This window comes from Adiantum capillus-veneris, chromosome 30 (genome assembly GCF_014529385.1).
Source record: "Adiantum capillus-veneris isolate H3 chromosome 30, ASM1452938v2, whole genome shotgun sequence".
Lineage (NCBI taxonomy): Eukaryota > Viridiplantae > Streptophyta > Polypodiopsida > Polypodiales > Pteridaceae > Adiantum > Adiantum capillus-veneris.
This window is the reverse complement of record NC_140960.1, coordinates 26702553-26726400: the sequence shown is the minus strand read 5'-3', so window position 1 is coordinate 26726400 and position 23848 is coordinate 26702553. Positions and strand designations below refer to the sequence as shown.

At 40.3% G+C, this 23848-nt stretch overlaps 1 protein-coding gene across 2 annotated transcripts; it reads left to right on the top strand.

The window, feature by feature from the left end:
• The first annotated feature begins 5976 nt into the window (after window positions 1-5976).
• Window positions 5977-10066, top strand: LOC147417713 (protein NUCLEAR FUSION DEFECTIVE 4-like). 2 transcript variants are annotated; one of them, XM_086507374.1, is made up of 6 exons: window positions 5977-6222; window positions 6388-6750; window positions 8021-8594; window positions 8683-8827; window positions 8942-8998; window positions 9273-10066. In XM_086507374.1, exons 2-6 carry the CDS (start codon window positions 6424-6426, stop codon window positions 9742-9744), a joined length of 1575 nt encoding a protein of 524 aa, XP_086363500.1. In that variant the 5' UTR covers window positions 5977-6222; window positions 6388-6423; the 3' UTR covers window positions 9745-10066. The 2 variants fall into 2 exon arrangements, with proteins under 2 accessions (XP_086363500.1, XP_086363499.1); XM_086507373.1 differs by having other exon boundaries at window positions 5979-6222; window positions 8021-8859.
• The last annotated feature ends 13782 nt before the right edge of the window (window positions 10067-23848 follow it).

Here is a 23848-nt window from a genome sequence, read left to right as displayed (position 1 = left end):
GGATTACAAGTAAAAGTAGAGATTGGTCGGAGCAAGCCAAAGCAAGAAAGGCAGATCGAGGTCAAGGCTTGAGCAAGCCAAGGCGAGAAGGAGATTTACAAGCAAACAGAAAGCTTGAAGTAAGCAAGAGCAAGCTTGGCAAAGGGGACGAAGGAGATTCACAGGAGGAGCTTGGTCAAATCTTGAGAAGGATCTCGGTCAAAGCAGGAGAAGCACTCTTGGCCTTGAACCAAAGCAAGAGAAGAAAGCAGAAGAAGGCATGCATGGTAAACAAAGCAAGGTAAGAAGCAAGAGGAAGTTACAACTAGAGAATGGCAATTAAGCCGATCCAAAGCATTGATGATCGAGGCAGTGAACTGAATTGAAGCCTACAAGATCCACGGGGCAATCGAAGCAGATGAAGCGACATGAGGGAATTTCTATCACCGTCATCCGTTAGAGATTCAATTAGCATTTTTTTAAGTTTGGTGTCGTTAACGGTGTTGCGCGTATTTTGAGAACCTCGTTTTTTGTAAATTTGTATATACAGACATGACGCCCGATGTCAAAAGGGCATGTGGGATTTCTTTTTGTGTGTTTTTCTTGCTTTAGCAAGCACATGTACATACACTGCAAGTCACTAGTCTAGTGACAGCTGTCGGGATACTGTAAGTGCCTGTGAGTGAGTTTTTTGAAGAGAGACTTGTATATAACTAAAACTCATGTACAAACTGAAAAAAAGTTCAGTCAAAGATCAGAAATTTGCAGGTTTTGGGTCGTTGTGGCTTCTTGATGCTTTTGGATACAGTTTTTTGCCCCGACTAACCTTCTCTACGTGTAGTCATGCCGGGACAGCTCTCTGTTCGCATCAATTTTTCATGTAGCGGTGTGTAGATTCAATTTTGGTCATCTTCAGATTTCTCGCCAATCATTTTTCAAGATTTCTCTCAAGCTTTAAAGTGCCCCAATTGGAGTTGTGCTCATCAGGTTACAACTAGTTCGCTGCAGGGTTATGACTATGGCAGCCTAGTGGCAAATTGTGTGTAGACAGATTCGGAGGGCATGTATCTATGAATTGTGGAATTGATGTTGAAGTTGTGGGTTTGTGATGTTCAATGGTGAAAGGGGAGGCCCTTGTCTTCATATGCATTGGTCGGCGTGTGCTGTAAATCCGTGCTTTGACAGGGTTTTGCTCCTATGTGACATAGTCTCTTGGGTGGGCGACAGCTAGTAAATTCCCAAGGGTCTACTTCTATTGGACTTGTGGTGTTTCAAAAGTATTTTGCAAAGATTTTGGTATCTTGTAGTTCTCTTTCAACGCTCTTGGGTGACATCGCTATAGAGGTGTTCTAGTTTGCTTGTTTCCCAACAACGGCTCGGCTAATCCTGTAAACGGGAGCTCAAACTCCTAGTTAGTAGATGATCCAAGTGACGCTGCTGTTAACAGCCCGCCTTGGCTAATAATTAAGTTGTACGCAAAACATTAATCAATTAATTGCTGGGTATGGTGATTGCCACTGTCAGTAGCATCAATTGTTCTTGTTTTCTCTCTTTCACATCTCCCACAACGAGAGGCCCGGCTCACGTAGTGAACACATATCCCTCGACAATAGCTGTCTCTATATTGTCCGGGCTTATTATGCATTGAAATTTGAGGTCAAGTTGGTGGTGTGTGCGTGAGTGAGACATACCACTATGTCCAACCGTACTCAGCAACCATGAAGGGATCAACAAGTGGTGTGCCATTGTGTGTGTGTGTGTGTGAGGGGGGAGAGAGAGAGAGAGAGAGAGAGAGAGAGAGAGAGAGAGAGAGAGAGAGAGAGAGAGAGAGAGAGAGAGAAGGTACAATTGCTAATGATTTGATGTCCTTTGAACAATCTAGAAAAGAAAAGACCACCTTTGGACGTGGATAACGAGGTGGCGGAGATGGTGGAAGCCGTGGTAGTTGAAACATTGCATGCTCTCTTGCACCATGCTCTACAACAATGCCACCACAAGCGGGTGGCCCAAATGTGATACCCTCACCACCAAGAGATGTTGCCCATTCACTACCACTGGAATGCATTCTCTCACAATTATCGCCACTTTCCTCCTCTTTGTCTTTTGCTTCACTTGCATGCATATGGCTATTGCAGATTTGCATGTATTGGGATGGGTGTCGTCGCACCGGGTGGGATGACTATTAGGTGGATTCCTCTTAGCTCACTTGTGACTTTGTCAAGCCCCAAAGAAATTCAACCACAAGGCATTGAAAACATACATATGAATCCATGTTATGAGACCAAACCTGCTCAAAGAACACCCACAATAGAAATTCACATGCCCTCTTTCACATCCTTTTTATAAAGTGATATGTGTACGTACATATATATACAGGTACGTGGACATACAAGGGCTTGATCATGTAGCAGAACGTACAATGGCTTGAAGCCTCAATTATGGAGTAATATGGATAGGCGCAGGGCAAGGCCCTGGGCAACGTAGAAAGGGGAGGATGAAGGGAGGAAGCAAAAGGAAAGCTTCTTAGCAATGAGTATCAATGTTTGATATTTTTATGGATTTGGAGTAATATGGATAGGCGCAGGGCTAGGCCTTGGGCAGTGTAGAAAGGGGAGGAAGCAAAAGGAAAGGTGCTTAGCAATGAGTATCAATGTTTGATATTTTTATGGTTTTTTCAAGAGGAAATATTGAAAAATAGAGAATTTTTTTACTGCTTTTACGCTATTTTTCTTAAAACACAAGCGATTTGTTTCCCCTTTTCCTTGCAGTAATACGGATAGGTGCAGGGCTAGGCGCTGGGTAGCGTAGAAAAGGGAGGATGAAGGGAGGAAGCAAAGACAAGGTGTTTAGCAATGGGTATGAGTGTTCGAGATTTTTATGGATTTTTCAGGAGAAAATATTGAAAAATATAACAACATATTTTTACTGTTTCTACAACATTTCTCAAAATCTAAGCGGTTTTTTTTCCTTTTCCTCTTATACTCAACAAGCAATTTTGAATTTCAAAACCGCATGATTGTAAGCTAAGAGACATTTTTCCCGAATATTGGTGGGCCCCCTTTGGCAACAAGGCAAAGCCACACGCTCTGTGCACTGGCCTGGGGGGGGGGGGGGGGGGGGCATTTGTTGAATGGTGTGACAAGTGCAAATTAATATCACACACACACACACACACACACACACACACACACACACTGTAAGGACATGGGTTCTATGGACAAGGCTAGCGGCACGGCCGGACAGTGTGTACGCTAGGGGGAGGCTATAAGATAGCACGGTTGGGTGGAGACTAGCACATGCATTACCACCGCCCTTTCACTGGATTTTGTAGTAGGACTACCTACTACAAATCGTGGCCATGATGCCATTTGGGTAATTGTAGACCGTCTCACAAAGATGGGTCGATTCATTCCCACTAAGACTACAGTTAAGACACCGGAATTAGCATGGCTATTTGTAGAGCATATATATAAACTCTACGGTCTTCCAACTAGTATCATTAGTGACAGAGATCGAAAGTTTGATAATCACTTCTGGAGAGCTGTGTTTCAAAAGTTGGAAACTAAACTTAATCTAAGTACGACTGATCATCCAGAAACGGATGGCCAAACAGAAAGAGTTAATCAAGTGCTAGAGGATATGCTACGAGCATACATTAGCAAGAAGCAAACCAATTGGGAAGACTACTTACCTATATTGGAATTTGCTTATAATAGTTCAAAGCATGTGACTAGAGGGTTTAGTCCATTTATGCTTTTGTATGGATTTCAATCTAGACCACCCGTTACGGTGGGGTTGGCTAAGGAGAAGATACAACAAGCGAAGGATTTTCTCCAAGACCATTTTGACATGCTTCGAGTTGCTCGACAGAATGTTAAGCAAGCTCAAGATCGATATAAGAAGTACGCAGATGAGCATCGACGTCTTGCTACTTTCGAAGAAGGAGACAAGGTTTTCCTCAAAGTTTTGGAGCATTCAGAAAGTCTGAAGACGGGAAAAGTTGCTAAACTTTCACCACGCTATTATGGACCATCTACCATCCTCAAACGTATAGGTCAAGTGGCATATAAGTTAGCTCTTCCAGAGCACTCACGAGTTCATCATGTTTTCCATGTTAGCCGTTTACAAAAACAACTAGGAAAGAATGATAATGTCATTGACACAGGTGTGTTGGTTGACCTTATTGCACCGCCAAGCATTCCTCATAAGCCCGAAAAGATTTTGGATTCTCATGAGCTTCGCACCAGACATCATGTCAGACGACAGGTGTTGGTAAAATGGCTAGATAGACCTGAAGAAGGTTCTACATGTCTCCGTACTTAAGAAACGTTTTCCTACATTCGTTTTCGAGGACGAAAACGATTCTCCAAGGGGGGGTAATGTAAGGACATGGGTCCTATGGGCAAGGCCACCGGCACGGTCGGACAGTGTGTATGCTAGGGGGAGGCTATAAGATAGCACGGTTGGGTGGAGACTATCACACGCATTATCGCCGCCCTTTCACCCAAACACACACACACACACACACACACACACACACACACACACACACACAGAAGCACGATTGTGCAATGACCTAACATGCACAACAAAGAGAGCATTGCTAAAAAAAAAAACTATTTTTCAAAAACTTGGCAAACCTACACATGATAAATAATATAGGTAAATTGACTAAATTTTAAAAATTTTGCACTAAATTTCTGCAAATTTGTAGGTTTTCTCACTTTCAAATTTAAATTTGAGATGTAAATCTCAGAATTTGTATGTGGGATTACACTAAACCCAAGTTTTTTTGGAGCATAGAGAGAGGGGGGGGGGGGACATTTGTGAATGGTCTGACAGTGACGAGAGAGAGAGAGAGAGAGAGAGAGAGAGAGAGAGAGAGAAGCGCAATTGTCCAATGATTGGACATGCACAACAAAGAGAGCAGTGCAGGTTTTTTCATTTTCCTCTTCCTGTCAACAAGAATTTTTGAATTTCAAAGCAGCACGATTGTAGGACACATTTTCCCCCAAATATAGTGGTGATCAGCCTTTGGCAACCAGGAAACTAGGCAAAGCCACGGACTCTGTGCACCTGATGTGTGTGTGTGTGTGTGTGTGTGTGTGTGTGTGTGTCACAGAGAGAGAGAGAGAGAGAGAGAGAGAGAGAGAGAGAGAGAGAGAGGTGGTTGTCCAATGACCTAATACATGCAAGAGAGAGATCAATGTTTGAAGAAACCTTTTTCCAAAACTTGGCAAACCTACATATGACAAATACTATCGATAAATTGATTAAAGTGTTTTTTTTGCACTAAATGTTGTAGGCTTCCTCAGTTTCAATTTTAAATTTGAGAGGTTAATCTTAGAATTTGTGGATGGGACTACACTAAACTCACGTTTTTTTTAGCGCGCGCACACACACACACACACACACACACACACACAAACAACATGCAAGTCGAGGGAGAGAGAGATAGAGAGATGCTTTGTTTAACAAGTTCTTAAGCTTTGCAATCGATAGGCTTTGTTTGCCATGTCCTTAAGCTTTCTATCTGAGTTGAGTGTGGTCATTCGCTTATGTAGATTGTGGTGGTATGCCTAAGCTAAAAAGATCCACATAGTATCGCAGCGTGGGAGGAGGCGATGTTGTACTAGTGTAGTATAGAAGTATAGAAGTACAAATACTACATAACTTCAAATGAGACATTTAAAGTATTCCTTTTAAGCACCCCTCAAACGTTGAAAATGAAAGGACATAAAAATGTCCTATTACCGATTAATCTACTATTAAAGATACAGACAGCATAGAGGCGGGCCACCCTTAGAATCTTCGCCAACTGATCGGCACTAAGTGGTGCATGTGCACACCACAAGAGTCCATGCATGATGTGACTATTAAGTTTGTCTGTATGGCTCTTTTTCAGTTTTCATTTGGGGAATCTTCATAGGCTTGTTTCCGTCCCGAGCTTCTCAAGAGAAAGGGAGATTTTGTGAGCTTGTTAAAAACTGTAATGGAGAACCGAACCTGGATGCACATGCACATGTGCTTTGACTACTGAGATAACGCTGTTGACCCTGCCACCTACACCCTCCTTTTGCTTTCCCTTTTAATTCAAGCCAAGGCATTTTGCAAGATTCTCACTAATTAACAGCCCAGTCGCAGGAAGGAATCGTTACCACCTAATGAGGAGGAATCTCCGTGGTATTTGTTATTACCAAGCTCAACCCCATCTTGGCTGGCAGCACCTTGTCCATGCAGCAGGTACCAGCTTTATGCTCTCTCTCTCTCTCTCTCTCTCTCTCTCTCACACACACACACACACACACACACACACACATATCCCAGCAGTTAGGTTTTCTCATGCACACACACACACATCCCAGCAGTTAGGTTTTCTCAGGCCCACCCTCGTGCTTGTCATTGCAGTTTCGCGTAGAATGTGGGTTGATCTAGTGCCGTAAAATGTTCTTCGTAAAGCGCGCAGTGTTTGTGAAGAAATGGGTGGGCTTCGTGTCTGCTATCTGGCTCATGATCTTCTCTGGGTGCTACACATTTCCAAGCTATTCCTCAGCTCTCAAGGATGTGCTGCGCATCAACCAGAAGCTTCTGAACGGCCTCGGCATTGCCAGGGATGTTGGTGACTCTTGCGGTGGCATCCTTGCCGGCATCCTCAGCAACTACTTGCCTTCCTGGGCCCTCCTCTGCATTTCCGCTTCTGTTGGATTCCTCGGTTATGGGCTCGAGTGGCTCGTTGTCTCCCACACCATCAAACCCCTCCCTTACTGGGTGGTAAGCATATGCTTCTTTCCCTCATCTTTTTTCTGATCTTTTTGTACTATTGATGTTTTGTTTACTCTTTCAATACCATGTGTTGGGGAAAAGTGTGTCTCAGCTCGCAATTGTGCCGCTTTATTAATTAGAAAACGCCGATTCTGACAAGAGGAAAGGAAAAGATCCATGTTGATTTTTAGAAAATTAGTGTGAAAATTAGCTCAGCTCAATTTTTGGAATTTTCTTTTTGCAAAGATCATAAGTAGGAATCGTTTATGGTTGAGAAAATGATGTTTGGACATCATGCGTGCGTATGCCAGCACTGCATGTTTGTGGATGCTTATAATATGCCAATGAGGATATTTTGCATGAGCTGAACCAGGGCAATGATAAGGCATACACAACGAAAGGAGATAAATTCCCATGGGTTAGCTAGGTTATAGGTCATACATAGCAATTGTGGTTCCAAATAAGTTTATGGATGTTAAAGGCTCGTCCTGATAATGCGATGGTTGTGGCTTCCTGTCTTTTGCAGTCCTCGTGCAATCCCACCTACAAATTCTGATATTTACCTCTAAATTTTGAATTTAATGGTGATCAGGAAACCTACAAAATTTAAAGAAATTTAGTGCAAAAACCTTCAAATCTAACCAATTCACCCTTAAAAATCTCAATGTCTAGGTTTTCCAAGGTTTGTTTTATCCCAAGGACGGATCATTGTCGCCAATGGATTGTAGCCGCATACATGCACTTGGACATGGCCAGCATGATGTAGTGCATCCTAGCAGCATCAACTCTTTGTGTGTTTAATCAAAGGAGATTAAAGAAAAACAGATAGTGTGAAGTTTGGAAGTTTGAAACATGGACATGAAATACCAATATTAAGCTTGTGTTGCTTTGTTTCCCACATGCAGTATGTCTCTGTAAATTGACATCCTCAGGTGGTCACTCATATGCGTTCAAGAGGTTATTAATAATACCCCTATAACGTATGCTACAGTTACACTATCATGGGTGTCTTAGAAAAACCCCCATCTCTCTAGTGTATACATAAAGTGTACATTTTGCGACTGCTAGGTGGTTGACAAAGCCTCGTGTTAGTCATAACATTGCCACCCTTTGATCGTTAAGTTACATGAACTTCCTGTAGTATGTTTTTGAGTGTATATTTAATTACATGTATGTGTAGATATTCATAGCAGAAATGGCATCAGGAAGTGTATATTTAAGTTACATGAACTTCCTATAGTATGTTTTTGAGAGTATATGTAATTACATGCATGTGTAGATATTCATAGCAGCAATGGCATCAGGAAGTGCGATATGCTGGATCAATGTAGCAGTTTTTAATGCATCAGTACGGAATTTCACGCGAAATCGCGGACCAGTTGCAGGGTTGTTCAAGGCCTACATGGGACTTTCTGCTGCAGTCTATGTTACATTTTGCGATACCCTTTTCTCAAATTCGGCCTTTTCATATTTGCTAATGCTGGTGATTGTTCCATCTACATTTTGTCTTGTCTCAGCCATGCTTTTCCAGCCAGTCTCCTCCGCAGAGACTCAAGAGGAAGTTCAAGCAGAACGGACAAGCCTCCACGTCTTCAATACCATCGCTTGTGGGCTTGCTGTTTATATTGCAGTTCTTGCTCTCTTGCCTGCTACTAAATTCCAGGAAATCTTTATATACAAAGTTATGGTAATCATGCTTCTCATTGCGTTCGTGGGATCCCCAGCTTTGGTCCCTGTAGTACTCTTGTCCAAGGTTAAGGGTACTAAGGCCCTTGATATCAATAAGAATGAAGAAAAGTCACATGAAGCACTTGAGGACATCATTGTTGATGACAAAAAAATTATTGGCCCCCGTCCACTTCTTCTCAATGAGGACACAGCCTCAGATAACAAGCGACTACTTCAACCTCTGCTGGATAATTCAAATGTCCTTGTCACCAGAATATCATCAGAAGACAAGATGCAGAGCACGGTTGCGAAGCAATGGTGCTGTGGCACGTTGCCTTCTCCATCTTTTTGGAGCGTTGAGGAGCTTGGGGATGACAAATCAACACTCTCTTCTGAAGACATGGCATTTCTATGTATTGTACGTCTCTTTCTTTTGCGGGTGTGGGGCAGGTGTGGCCTTCAGCAACAACTTAGGTCAAGTGGGACAGTCCTTTGGCTTTACTGATGCCAACCTTTTTGCTTCGCTTTTCAGCTTGGGAAACTTTTCTGGCAGGCTTGCATCAGGGAATGTTTCTGAGTATTTTCTCAGGTACTACAAATATAGCTTTCTTGAATTTTACATAATGAAGTTATTCACGCCTATGTATGCTCTAGCTTTCTTAATGACATGTGTGTGTGAACTGGCATTATGGCTAACTTCTCTCCATAACAATGCATGGATTCACTTGATATTACAACAAAGCAGACTAGAAAGAATGCACTGCTCTTTTTCACCATATGTTGAATGATAGTTATGTGGAGAATATATCTAAGTATTGGGAGCAAGATTCTCGATACTCTTACCTCACTGATTTTTTTTTCAGGGCCAGGGGGATGCCGAGGCCAGCGTGGATGGGCCTAACAAAAGTGCCGATGATTTTGTTGTTTTATTGGTTGTCAACTATTGCATCTCTCTATGTTGGATCACCAGTACTAGGCTTTTGCCATGGTTCTCTTGTCACTCTCACTATACCCATTGTCTCCGAGTTTTATGGGCTGAAGCACTTTGGGACAAATTTCACACTTGCCAACACATGCATCGTTACGCGCTCATATGCCTTCTCAAGCCTGGCAGGCTACTTGTATGATAAGGAAGTCGAGGTAGGGGAAGAGAGTAGCAGTTCAACATGCGATGGTGCTGAATGTTATGGTACCACTTTTCGCATTGTCGCATGTTGCCTCACCATTGCTCTTGCTTGTGATGCAATACTTACCTTGTTCAGTAGGGCCCTTTATGAAAAGCTCAAGACTATCAATACTACTTTCATGACTAACCCCACCAACTCTGACAATTAGGTGCAAGGGTATAGTCAGTTCACATCAAGAATATGCAAAAGATTGCCCTTCTCAGAAAGGGTTTTAATTTAGTACATTCTGCATAAAATCACAGGCAAGACAGAAAAAATCTCTCTCCAAAGGATTTTAGCAGGAACTATTTAGAGAGCAAACAACCACAATAATAACAATGTGAAGGTTCATGTTGGCATTTTAAAACAACAAACTGTAAAGAAAGTCAAGATAGTTTCCTACGACGTTAAAATACTACTCTTCTTCTTCTTCTTCTTCACTAAGTCATGTTGTAGAAGGCCAATAATTGAAGAAGCAAATACTTTTTAAACACTTATGTCCCTAAACACTTTTGTAAACACTCGCAACCACGATGATTATTGTTTCTTGGTGGAGTAGCATGGTTTTCGTCTTCATGTTTGCCATCAAGGTCCACATAGATATCAGACTCTTATGCTGCTTTGTCTCGTAAAGTTTCAATACGCTTTCGATTTGCTTATTCCAAATCTTCTCGTAGTCGCTGAATCAGGTCTTCTTGCTCCTTCATCCTCCTCTTCTATCCTTCCATGTCCAGAATCAACCGCTTGCTCTGATACCACTGTGTATATCTGTTTGTAAGTTAACATGTTGTTGTTTGTAGGTTATCATGTTGCTGCTGGCAATTTGTTTCTGTCATAACTTGATCAAACGAACTTAGAACATAGATTTTAGGTACTCAAAACGACGGGAATAGGTCTGGTCTACAAGGCAATGCGGGCAGAATTGCGAAAAACGTTTTGAAAACGCAACTTTTAGGTCGCGACTCGTAAAACCTCTATTTTTGGGTCTCCATTACTTTTTCAACTTATTTTAAACCTACTCATGTATTTTAAGTTAAAACTCTGATATTAATAAAAATCTCAATTTTACTGTTCATAGACAGACTATTGGTTATTCATTAATCTTTATCAAATACGTCTTTAGTGTATTATTTAAAAAAAGAATATATGTTCTCTCTTAATATGTCAAACTCATTCATATAAGCTCTATCTAATAGACTATTCAATAATCTTTCAAATCGTGCTAAACAAAAAATATGTCCTACTACATTCTTTTCGACTTTAACACTAAAGCTGTGTGAGCATGAGCCACTTTTGTGGCTATAAGCAACTTTTTTGTAAGTTCTTGTTCTCATGGACCACAAAAAACCTCATCAAAACCTTTTAGGGATTGGTTCTCAAGGTATGTAGGGAGTTGAAAAAAAATAGAAATAAATAGTTTCATGTAAATTTATTATTTTTTAAGAGCCATCTTTTAGGTACAATCGAACAAAAATCACTCAAAAAATTTAATATCCCATGTAGACCCCTTAAAACCCTTTAGAGCACATTGAAATTTTTTTGAAAAATACATGGATATGTATGCAATGAAAATATATGCATATACTATTTTTAGAAAAATAACTGCCGACTTGTTTTAGGCCTCAAAAACGTGTATGCTGTCAAATTTAAAAGCCAGTTTTGTGACTTCTTACTATTTTTAGAAAATAAAAAATTTTAATTTTACACTTTTTTGGGATAAATGGTATACTAGAGTTTTCCTCTATGTCATAGGATCTCAATGGTATCCTATGATCATGGTTTATTGAAAAATAGACAGTCATAGAGACAATTTTATAGAATAAGGTGTCAAGCCACTATTGTGGTTGAACATCTCCTCCATCTCTACTTCTTGAAATTCCGCATCATGTATTAGTTAGGAGGACTCAGCCGATGGTTGCTCATTTGAAAATCGTCTTCTCTATGATGAAGTTGAAGTTGACCTTCAATCTCTAGACCATTAGATCGATAACATAGGTCTTGTAGTTGCTCTATCGGAAAGAGACCGTGATTGCGTATGTGTTGATCACATATTTTTTGTTTTCGAAAGATCTGATGCTTGCAATGCGCACAAGGACACGCCATCCTATCATCCATACTTTATCTACCAATGATGCAACAAATAATTAAAACACTAGTTGTTATAACTACACACTACTAAGTATATGACAATACATGACAACCTCACATTCTCTAGCCAGGCCCAATCATCCCTGCACACCTCGGTCTAGAGGTGCACGGAAATTAGTACCATAGGGTAATAATCTCGTCTTTATTGGTCAATGACTATATATTAAAGTTCTTGAAGTCTGTGTGCACTTTTGAAGTCGGACTGCGTTTTTTCAACTATTTTCTACTAGCTCTAACAACCTCACATTCTCTAGCCAGGACCGATCCTCGCACACCTCGGTTTAGAGGTGCACGGAGATTAGGACCACAGGGTAATAATCATATCTTTATTGGTCATTGACTATATATATATTAAGGTTCTTGAAGTCTGTGTGCACTTTTGAAGTCCGATTGCGTTTTTTCTACTATTAATTTGTTGCTAGCTCTAACCTAACCTATAATCTAAGCTAATCTATAACCTAAACTTAACCTAACTTAATGTAGCTTAACTTATAACGTAAATCTAACCTATAACCTAACCTAACCAAAGTCTGTTTGTGTTTTTTCTACTATTAATTTGTCGCTAGCTCTAACCTAGCCTATAATCTAACCTAACCTATAACCTAAACGTAGTCTAACTTAATGTAACTTAGCTCATAACCTAAACTTAACTTATAACCTAACCTAACCAAAGTCCGTTTGCATTTTTGCTACTATTAATTTGTTGCTAGCTCTAACCTAACCTATAATCTCACCTAACCTATAACCTAAACGTAACTTAACATAAAAGCAACACAATGGTGAGGCGTTTGGAAAAATGGCAAGCCATAGAGCTTGTCCACAATGCATATGCGATGTCGACAAGCTCTATGGTAAAGACTAAACTGGAAGACGCATGAGCCCGGGCCAAACCAGATTGATGGCGGCACAAAGTTATAGTGGACTGAGGCCCGCCAACTATGGTGGGAGCTGGGATGCTGGAATCGGGGGCACCGTGGCCGTAGGGATGGTGGTGGTGGTGGTATCCGACAGTAAGTACACCCTCCGGATTAGGTGAGCACACAAAGATCTTCAAGCACTGTAGCTGCAGCCGTGGTGTATCGGGGAGAGTCGGCCATGATTAGTTATGCGCTTGAATTTTTCTCCTCAGCTACTGACTGAATAAAATGCCATAAAAAGTGGCCTTCATATGCATACTTTTGTACGCCACCCTACTATTCCCGACTTGCATACCAAAAACTAGTTTTGCTTGGTGGGCCTTGCTATATAATATCTATAAAATATAACAAGTCATATGCAAATTGACTTTTAGCAGCTAGCATTGAAGGAAACAAGATACACTTGAAAAATGCTATAATGTTTATGAGAGGAGACAAAGTTAAGTGCATCAATTATTAGAGATTATAGGGGTGGTTACAATTGAGATTATATCCAAGCGAGGTTGTACTACTATGTCTACTAATCAATGTCTTTTTCTAGTATACGTGCTATATGTAATCAATGTTTTTTCTAGTATACATGCTATATGTAGATTATTGTAAACAAAAAGTATTTCAAAAAGAAAATTTTCATTGAATGGTTGGTAGCGCAACACGTCGGCTCACATTTTTGAAGGTGGATTTTGAGTATGTTTTGCCTTCCTTCTTTTATAGTTGTTTGTGTTTTGCCTTTCTTCTTTTGTAGTTATTCCTAGTACAATGAATGTTTTGCCTTTCTTCTTTTGTAGTTATTCCTAGTTGTTTGTGTTTTGCCTTTCTTCTTTTGTAGTTATTCCTAGTACAATGAATGAGGACATTGATACATATAACTTCACCTTCTGTGCTCTGTGTTATTACATGTAGCTTCACCTTTTGTGCTTTGTGTTATGACATAGACAATGCATGTTGCACCGTTTGCATCACCAATTGTCAAGTCGATATTTTTAGTGATCATGTAGTGGACACAAATTGTGATTGAATCTAGCTCATTGAACTTAAGTTCTAGGAGCCACTATTGAAGGACATTTATGTTACCCGCGTTCTTCTTCATTTCGAGTTTTGTAATGTCAGTTTGATTGGACAATTTATTCAAGGCAAGGTTGCCATAGTGTTGGACGTCCGACGTGTGAGGATAGATTATCGTAGTAGAGTTGTTGATGTAGTCATGCACATATGCTTCATCTATAATACATGCAACCAAGGTACAATTGACCTCATCTATGACTGGTTTTCTTTCACAAAAAATGGTGAAGAACTGAAGCAATTTAGGGTCCGTTGCATGTCTTATAGAGCATGACATCTTGTACAAAGTTGCATGTAGCCAATGGACCTGCTTGTGATATAACGTGTGCTACAAAGCTCCCATGCTTATATTGGGGGTAGTTGGGCAAGATCATTGAGCAAGAGAACCCATTTGTTGTTGAAGGAATCCGCCAATTTAATATTTCTTGCTATATTTATATTTTGTCTTACGATAAGGTCAAAAGTCGTTTAGGTTAACATGGATAGCTCGTCTATAATTATAATATCTCCCTCTTTTATGTCCAAATATTGCTCATCAATCTCATGAACAAAGAGAGGATACTGTTGATTCATGGCTCATAACTTGAACTGGTAATGGACTATAGATACAATGCTGCTAAGCCTTGTTGCTACCGCTCCGATGACAAAGCGCCCAAAAATAATACAGAAGTGAGGGCAACAAGAGTGTCTATTTCATTTATCTGTCGACCTCTTTTATCGCTATGTATGTGAGGTATGTCATTGCTCAGCAGAGACATGTTTCTAGATTGTGAGTGAAGATGTCACATTGCATGCTCCAATCTTTATACAATGCAATGATTTCAAACCATGACCTACCATATGGACGATAAGCTAGTTTCAAGTTGGCTGCAGTTTGCTCTTTAGCTTATTGACTCTTGGACTATAATCTTCTAGGTCTTGAGAACTTCATACTGACACCTAGTATGGGAGAAACGAGGACATATATAGTATGGCATCAATTATTTAGACACCTAGTATGGTATAAATTATTTAGAGCTAAAATAAAGATGCACAATTTGAACTCACTACTGTGATACACCACATGAATTCACTACTTGTGTATTCACTACTGTAATACATCACATACATCTGGCAAGCAACCGCATGCAAAAAGTTGCGTGTGTAACTCACGTGCAGATGTTGATCGCCATGGAGTGTATAGTTCTGAAAACGAGATCTAGATAAACCAAAGCAAAGGAAGTAATGCGGAAATTCTAAAACAAGCAAGAAGATAAAGCGTGAATGAACTCCAACAATAAATGAGGTGCTTTACTGACCTGCAATGTTGTACTCCTGCTTTTTGATTGTCCAATCTACACGCCGATATGTGAGTTAAGCTATATAAAAGCAATGTGAATAGTTAAACATATCATCTTGCAACGAAACATCACATCGAAAGTGCAAAGTATATTGTGCACATCATGGAGAGGTTCCATACAAAAGTATGGTGGAGACTTGGCACTGTGGTCTCTCCAAAAAATTATAAGAAACGGAAGTCGTGCCCTACTTCGTAGCGTTTATGTGTTGCGTTAAGCAAACACATGTGCATGGAAAATTGGATGCAGATAACGGACCTTGCAATATTGTCGGAGCTGGAGTCACGCTTGTGCAATTAGAACATGCAGTGTTGTGAATATATGTCCTCCCTACCATACATAAAACATGTGATATGTAACTTTATGATCTATGTCCTATGATCAATATTACCTTCTCTCTCTCTCTCTCTCTCTCTCTCTCTCTCTCTCTCTCTCTCTCTGATTTGTAAGCTGCTTCGGTTAGCAATTATTTCTTCTTGCCTCCTTGCTGACTAACTTGCATTATGTATCTATGCCAAATTGATGTCTGCATTTGCAACCATCAACTTGATCCAATAGCTGCATGGACCTTTGCTTATAGGATCCACCACCAAATTGTGGTTATTGGCAAGAAGGGAGCTCTGAAGCAATAACTGCTATGCATTCAGATCCACACCTTCAACATTACCTGCTTCATATGCATCTGCTGAAGAGCAACGCTGCAATATACTACTATTGCTAATCTCAAGTGCCGCCGGCTACTGCCTACCTGCGGTTTAGAAAGAGAATCTCTTTATAGGCCGTAATATTGGCCATATTGTTTGTAATTTTTTTGTTATCGCACCCAGATGTTGAATGGCCAGCAATGAACTACTCCTAGAGGCTAATAGGTGCTTAAATATTGGTATGCCTGTCTCCAGAAATTCCATTACTGTGCAGTCCTTGTTCTTCGCCTTCTCCAGTATCAAAGCTCTTTGTGTGGAAAAAAGAATTAGCTTCTACTTCTTCTCTTTGACTATTCTTTTGATCCTAGTCGACAGTGTAGGCACCTGCATGATTGACTACTTGACTTCCATTGCAATGTTGCTGCATCTCCTTGGCGCTACACATTAACCAATTCCCACGAACACTATATTATGTGTTGAATTGGTCATGATAGATGTTTTTGTTTGTCTCAAGATCGATCTAAAATGCTCGCCTCATCAATTTTTTGGATAGGTTATCAACAAAGTTGGACGAGGAGTGCAACTGAAGTCAATAGCTCATCAAACCATGACTTGCACTAGTGGAAACATTCCCCAATGCCTTTCTCTCGACAATGAGCTGTCTGCCACTAATCCCCTCACACTGTCTGCTAAAAGCGCAAGCAGCTAGCACTGAAGTCGCAGGCTTAATTACTTGAGGATAACCATCATAAGCTTCAGTGTGATTGATCCTGCTAAGCTTTTTTGCCCTCATGTCCACTTCGATGTTTATTCTTTCCATTTCTTTGGCCTCTTCCGTCTCTATCGCCAACACCCTGATAGCATCAACAGAAAAATGTGTTGAACGGGCCTACGAAGGCAATGAGTTTTGGTGGTTTGACTGCAGATTAGGCCAGCTCATCATCGATTAAAATTTGATTATCTTCTGTTTTAGTAGCACTAGAACAAACCTGTGCCATTGGTTGATCGCACGAAACATCTGATCTTTGAGAATGCTTATCACGTCAGCAAGCATCCAAAGTACCCTTCAAGCTTGATGATCTACGAAATACAACCACTCCTTTCCGGCTCTACCCGACTTACTGCTACACAAGCAAACTGTGCAGTAAATAATTGGTGTGAATCTTGAGAATTAGGCATGGGGACCTGCTGCATATCATTTCTATGAACATTGAAGGATGACCAAGGGCACAGGGTTGTTGAATCTGCATCAAATTATATCCTCGGAGCGGCATAATACTGTCCATAAACGAGCTGAATAAGGTAGTTGAAGCTGGAAATATTGTTCAACTAGCCACTATTGCATCTCAAGTGTCAACCGCACCATCGTCCCCATCCCGTTCGAGGTCACCACCGCTCTCACTCCTTTATACGACCTACCTCCAGAAGAAGGTTTGAAAATTTTCTCCTGTACAGAAGCAGTAAGATCTTCTCCACAAGCAGTTCGCAGGTCCCCAAAATCAATACCTAATTATAAGCCTTATCAATCTAACAGCTTTGTGTGCAACAAGACCCAGGTGCTAGTTACTGCCCGTGCCCAATTCCAGCACTGTGTCACGTTACCGAGCAAGATTGCACAAGTCCAGGAAAACGCAGAGATGCTTCTTACCATTATATTATTGTTCTGAGATCATCTTGAGAGAATGGTCACCCTATTGTACGTAGTGCAGTCAGGACGTCCTTGGGGCACCGTCGACTTCATAAATTAGCTGTCTGAAATGATTTCGAGGATGACTTTCATGAGAATGAGCATGTAGTCCTTCTAGCAGTTACGTCAGTAGAATAAATGTATAAAGGTGGCAAGGCTCTGTGTTGAACTCTCCTACTCGCAGGCGCAGGATCAACAAGCTGAATTGGGCAAGCACTACTCCACGAATATGGTCCTTGTAGGCCTCGAGCCGGCTTCCATGAAAGGGGCTCCTCATCAGTCGTAGGTTGTGCATGGATTGGCTTGTGCGTTTGCTTGCACGCTTTTCACCGCGCTCGGTTTTCATTGCGCTCGCTTTTCCATGTGTTCTATATGGCGCCATGTTGTCGTTTGTGCACTCAAAGAGTCTAAAACGACCTTTGGCTCACCAAGTAATAAATCGATAATTTTTTCCAAAAGCTTGGCAACACTTCACGTAAGAAAAAGTGGCGGAATTGCAAGGTTTTTACACCAAGAATATTTTGTAGGGTTTTCTCACCTTTGAGCTAACTTGCTTATATAGTCGTTGATTGTCACCATTACTAACTAACAATAGCAATAATGCCATATTCTTGCTCCATTGTTATGCCTTCATTTTCCTTCTGTCTATGCGCTTATATTGTGGAAAAGTTTTCTACCAAGTCTATATTGGCATGTTGTCGAAGTTCCTTTGTTGTGCGAATGACTTGAGGGTACTGCTTAGTTTCGAGCGGGTTGCAGTATGATCATGGTGATGCAATGAGCTTGAAGCTACTAGCCTGGTATAAGCAGTATAAGTTACAATAGCATCCATGATGCAAAGACTCACAACTCTTTTCACCTTGCAATTGATTTCACCATGCATGGAAAATGAGATTATAGAAGCAAAATGAACAATAACAAATACGATCGTCAAAATAAAAAAATAAAATGGAGACACAATAAGAAAAATAAAAATTTTTATGGTATTTTAAACAAGAAGGTGTTTGGGGCTATGGTCTCCTTCTAACTATTGGAGCTATGTATAGAGCTCACCCTTATATTATACATAAGTTGAGGTCCCCACTATATATGTACACTCATTGTGTAGAATATATATGCACACTTTGGGGCTTGCAGAGGGTGGTGTCATCTCGTGTCTCATCTCCCTTTCCCCTCAGCTTCTCTCTTATCTCTGCTCGTTGACCTGTTCTCTCTCCCTCAAGTTCAACATGGTATCAGAGCATACAATCGATTGTGTTGGTTTGAAGATACACACGTTGTTACCCAAAATATGTAATAAATATAGACAATGAACATTGAGAATAACGGAATTTAGAAAACTATAGTGAACATTTTTTTGAGAATACTTTGAGAAAATAGAGGTGAACTTGATTAGAGGCAGCAACATAACCATTATACCTAATTAACTTGGCATGAACAATACTTTGCAAGAGAGAGTTTTAAAAAACCTGACAATAGTTGAGGACCGGATTTATATGGAGCTGGTCCCCTTCCAAAAGGCTTTTGTGTTATAGCTTCTCCCATAAAGAGACACTTGGTACAATACAAGCTTTGTGTTCCTTGAGACCTTGATGGTGCAATGAAGATAGAGAGCTTCATGCACCACAATTATGCCCATAACTTAGCTAATTAAATGAAAGAATTAACTTGTCCCCGGCCTCAGTCCCAAGACCTCAAACACCTTCAAAGGTGGAGAGAGCTAGCAAGGAATGAGGGTAGGGAAGAGGAAGAAGAAGTATTCTTACGAGAAAGAAATAGTGTTCTCTCATACCATTACTCATAGAGCTTAGCATAGAATAGTAGCATACTAATGGGGATGAAGAAGATGGCTAGCATAGCATTGAAGCATGAATCTTGGTTGGATTTGCATTCCATAGCCAAGAGTGTTGGTGTAGGCTCTCAACTTCTCAAGCTTTGAGAAGGGGATGGAGTTCTTGGACTTTCACAAAGTGAGAATGAGAGCATGTGAGTGTCTGTGAGAGAGAGTATACCCCCAAGAACACCCCAGCTTGCTTTGGTCGACCCCTCCTTGTAGCTCATCCCTGAATTTGATTGGACCCCTACAAGCCTAGACAATCACATGCATAGTTCATATGAAGCAACCATGATAGCATTTGGACAAGTGTCCTCCTTTCCCCTTTGAGAGAGAGGGCTTGAAAAATGCTTTAAACAATTATTTAAATAAAATTAATTCTCATTGGATCCCTTTAGAGGTCAACCAATAGGCTTTAGGCACCATATGAAGGCAACATATGTCGGTGCTTGACATGTGTACTTATTACCTCTTGAGTCTTAGGCTTGCCTTGTGTGTGTGTGTGTGTGCGTGTGTGTTCTCTCTCACGTCCCTAGCTTTAGGGATCTCTGCCTCCTTTGTAGGGATCGTGTTGACTTTGGAACACCACAAGCCCCTCAAGCACCTTAGTCATAAAGCATGACAAGCACCTCGAGCACCTTAGTCATCAATCAGGACAAGCATATTGAGCTATACATAGAGATACTATATATAGCTCAGCATGTTGAGCTATATATAGTATCTCTATATATAGAACCATGGTACCCTATATATAAACTCATTTCATGTGATCAATTGACACACATTTTGGGGTTTGCAAGTGTGGAGTCTTCTCTCTCTCTCATCTCGGTCTTCCATCGTCAACATGGTATCAGAGCGTTTCTGATACAGATGTAAATCAAGTACTATGTCAATGGAGATTCAATCACAAATTATGATGGAAATTTTCAGATAAGTAACATGAAAAATTCACGTTTTAGCTGACTTGTAGTAGTTGGTTTGTCGTCGGCATGCACTGTTATATGCAAAAGAAGACGTTGTTTGAACTTTAATGCTCACAAACCCACAAAGTCCTTGGGATGTGCGAATAACAATAGTAGCAGATATCTTCAATGGGTACTCTAAGGTGGTTTACGAGTGTTGAGACTTAAGATAGGTCCTTAGTTTTTGCAAGGCAGTTAAGTACCAGGTGGTTATTGCAAGGGAGCTAAGCGCCAGGTTAAATCACCCATTAGCGTAATGCCATTACTTGATTACCATTAACATACTTAATTACCATAATTATCACTATGCAGCTTTATATTTTCCTTGGTTTTACTTGGCTTCCCTACAAATTTGGCTTCCTTATACTCTTGGTTGCCCTTGCACTTTACGCAATATTTTAAGGAATGGATTTATTGTTATAAAGCATCAATCAAGACGTCTCCGGGTCTGCAATTTCTCAAGAAGTGAAAAGGCATGTTAAGGGGCGACTATAAACAGAGTTTGCCTTAGATTTATGCTGGTTGGAGGTGGCCGTGTTCAAAATTTTCTACCCTATGAGCTGCTATATTTGTTGTTTGTGCGAGATTTTCTTACAAAGTCTTGTCGTCTTATGCTCTCTAGCTAGTTGCTTTAACACCTCATGATTTACACTGCTATTCCTACACAATTTCATGCTACCCTACTTGGTGTCCTTGATGATCATTAGAAAATGCCGGGTACTGTCGGCCACTGAAATCATTCATGGTCGCCTCCCACAAGACCATGTGCGTCCCAGCGGGTGCAGGATAATTAAACGCCCCTAGATGCTCGATGGTTCTACTGCTTTGATGCAAGGATAGGTCCAATAACAAAGTAGTGCATACAGTTGCAAGGGGGTGACGTTTCTGTAGAGAGAAATAACTTGAGTTGGATAGCGAAATAGCTGTGTGCAAGCCGTTAGGGAGGAGGTAGCTTTCTTGTTCAGTTAATGTTTCAGAGAAAAACAAAGCTAGCGTTTTGGGTGTGACTCACATGCAAACACAATCCATGGACCATTGTAGACGAAAGTTGTGGTGTTTATGGCTAAGTAATATAGAGGATAGTGGCTCAAAATAGGGACGCAGTCTCGTGCTATCTTATTGACCAATGTTAAGAGGTGAACGTGCTCTTTACCTCATAAAATCTAAGAGGTCATGCATGCTAATGGTGTCCGCAAGTCTCCGTCAGTTGAGTTATTCACAACTCGACAATAGTTTTGGCTTCATTTTGATCATACTGAATTGTTGTTTTATTCGGCTAAAAATCTACACAGCCTTTGAGCAATAGATTGGACGTGTGAGGTCAGAGCTTCATCGTCAATTGAGGATTTCTCTATAGCCACCTTGCCGAATTTAGATTAAATGACAAGGTTCACCAAGATCTGCAATGCCATGTCGAGCTCCATGATGTCATGGGTGAAGTTACATGATACGTCTTCATCCATGGTTCAAAGTGATATTATGTTGAGATGTACAGAGAGAAAGAGAGAGAAGAGACAAGAGACAAGAGACAAGAGACACACCATGTACGCTCCCAAAGACGGATTCATATTGAGGACAAGATACAAATATATAGGTGAGATAAAGTTGAGTAGAGTGAGCCATATATAGCTTCAACACCCCCACTCAAACAAAGGTCTCTAGATTTGGATGAAAAAACCCTCGGGGTGTTCAAGGGAAAAACCCAAGCCCCTATACAATGTGAAAATATGAACCAATGATGATGATGTGAAAGTGAATTGTGTATCTATGTACAAATATACAAGGGACTCAAAGATCACAACGCGCAAATGTAGAGTGTGCATAGTGAATGGTACCTATAGGATTACAATGTCATATGTACAAAGCTATTACAATAGCAGAGAAGTTAATCTAGAAAGAGTGAGGCCGAAGCAACTCCAAGATCCGAGTGCAAGAGGATGAAACGTGACTCATTGAGGCCTTTGGTAAGAATGTCTGCAATCATCTGGTCACTTGGACAGTGTTCAACCATAATGGTTCCTTTGTGTATTTCATACCAGACATAATGATAATGGACAACAATTTTCTTTGACTTAGTATGTTGAGCATAGTCTTCTGCAAGACTAATAGCACTTTGGTTGTCACACCGCAAGGGTGTGCTAGAAAGAGGAGTGTGACCAATATCAACCAGCATTTTTCGAAGCCACATCAGCTCACGAGCTGCAAGTGATGCCACAACATATTTAGTCATAGAAACTACAACACAGTGTTGTTTCTTACTGTTCCAAGAAACAAGACAACCATTTATAAAGAAGAAATTTCCACTAGTAGATCGCATAGATAAATGTGATCTTGCCCAATCTGCATCTGTGTAATCCAAAAGAGAAAGATATTGCATAGAATCCGATGTGAGTTGGCATCGATAGACCAAACCAAAATCTGTAGTGCATTTCAAATATTTCAACACACACTTTGCCACAGACCAATGCTTAAGAGAAGGATGTGCAAGATATTGTCCAAGATAATTAGAAACATACAAAATATATGGAGGAGTGTTCATGCCAACAAACGGAAAACATCCAATCAAGCTAGCATAAGGTTGATTTGTGACAAGTTGACCACCATTGTCAAAAGTGTTCTTCGTAGAGCTCGCAAGACAAGGTGTGTTGGCTGAATGTGCAGATTCCATACAAATTTTTTGAATATTATCTGCAATAAACTTTGATTGTCGAAGGAATAAAATACCTTTTGTACGGTTCCGTTGGATTGCCGATAAAACTCGAACACTTGTAATGCGAACAACTGGTGAAAAGGTCTCTTGATAATCAACACCAGCTACTTGGGAGTATCCTTTTGCAATTAAACATGCCTTGAACTTGTCAAAAGATCCATCTTTTGTCACTTTTGTCTTATATACCCACTTACACTTAATAGATGTACGACCAGGATGTAGTTCAACTACTATCCATGTACCTTTAGAGATAAGAGAATCATACTCTTCTTCCATAGCCTCTTGCCATTGATCCTTTTGTAGTGAAGAGATAGATTTATCATAAGTAACGGGATCTTCAAAAGTATAGAAAGCATTATCAACAATATCATCATCATAAACATGACATGAGCCATGTTCAATATCAATAGGCAGATCAACAAAAATATCAATATCATCATTGGTAACATTCGGAATGGATGGTTGTGAAGAGAAAAGCTGCTCTATAGGAAGATTTTCATTATCTGAAAGAAATGGAAAAACTTGAAGTAATGATTTAGTATGATTAGAATCATACATGGACCATGATCCTCCCATAAGTTGTTCGTTAAAAGTAGCATCATGATTCATAATTACTTTCTTGGAGGAAGGGTCACAAAATTTGTAGCCTTTGGAAGAGTTAGAATATCCAATAAAAATAACATTAAGAACATGAGCATCAAGCTTTGTTCGTGTTTCTTTGGGAATATGAATATAAGCAGTACATCCAAAGGTTTGAAAATGAGATACAGAAGAAATATCACCTGCCCATGCTGTGATGGATATTTTACCAGAGGGTGCAATAGTAGGAAGATGATTCTGAATAAATACTATTGTCAAAGTAGATTTAACCCAAAAAACACGAGATAAAGCAGAATGAATCAGCATACATCTTACATCATTGAAAATAGTGCGATTCTTTCATGATGAACTCCACTGTCAGCACAATAACTC

Coding starts and splice junctions, on each gene's coding strand:
- LOC147417713 (XM_086507373.1), top strand. CDS start 6,424: ATGTTCTTCGTAAAGCGCGCAGTGTTTGTGAAGAAATGGGTGGGCTTC. Junction 6,751..8,020: donor AACCCCTCCCTTACTGGGTG/GTAAGCATATGC, acceptor ATGCATGTGTAG/ATATTCATAGCAGCAATGGC. Junction 8,860..8,941: donor CTTTTGCGGGTGTGGGGCAG/GTGTGGCCTTCA, acceptor TTCGCTTTTCAG/CTTGGGAAACTTTTCTGGCA.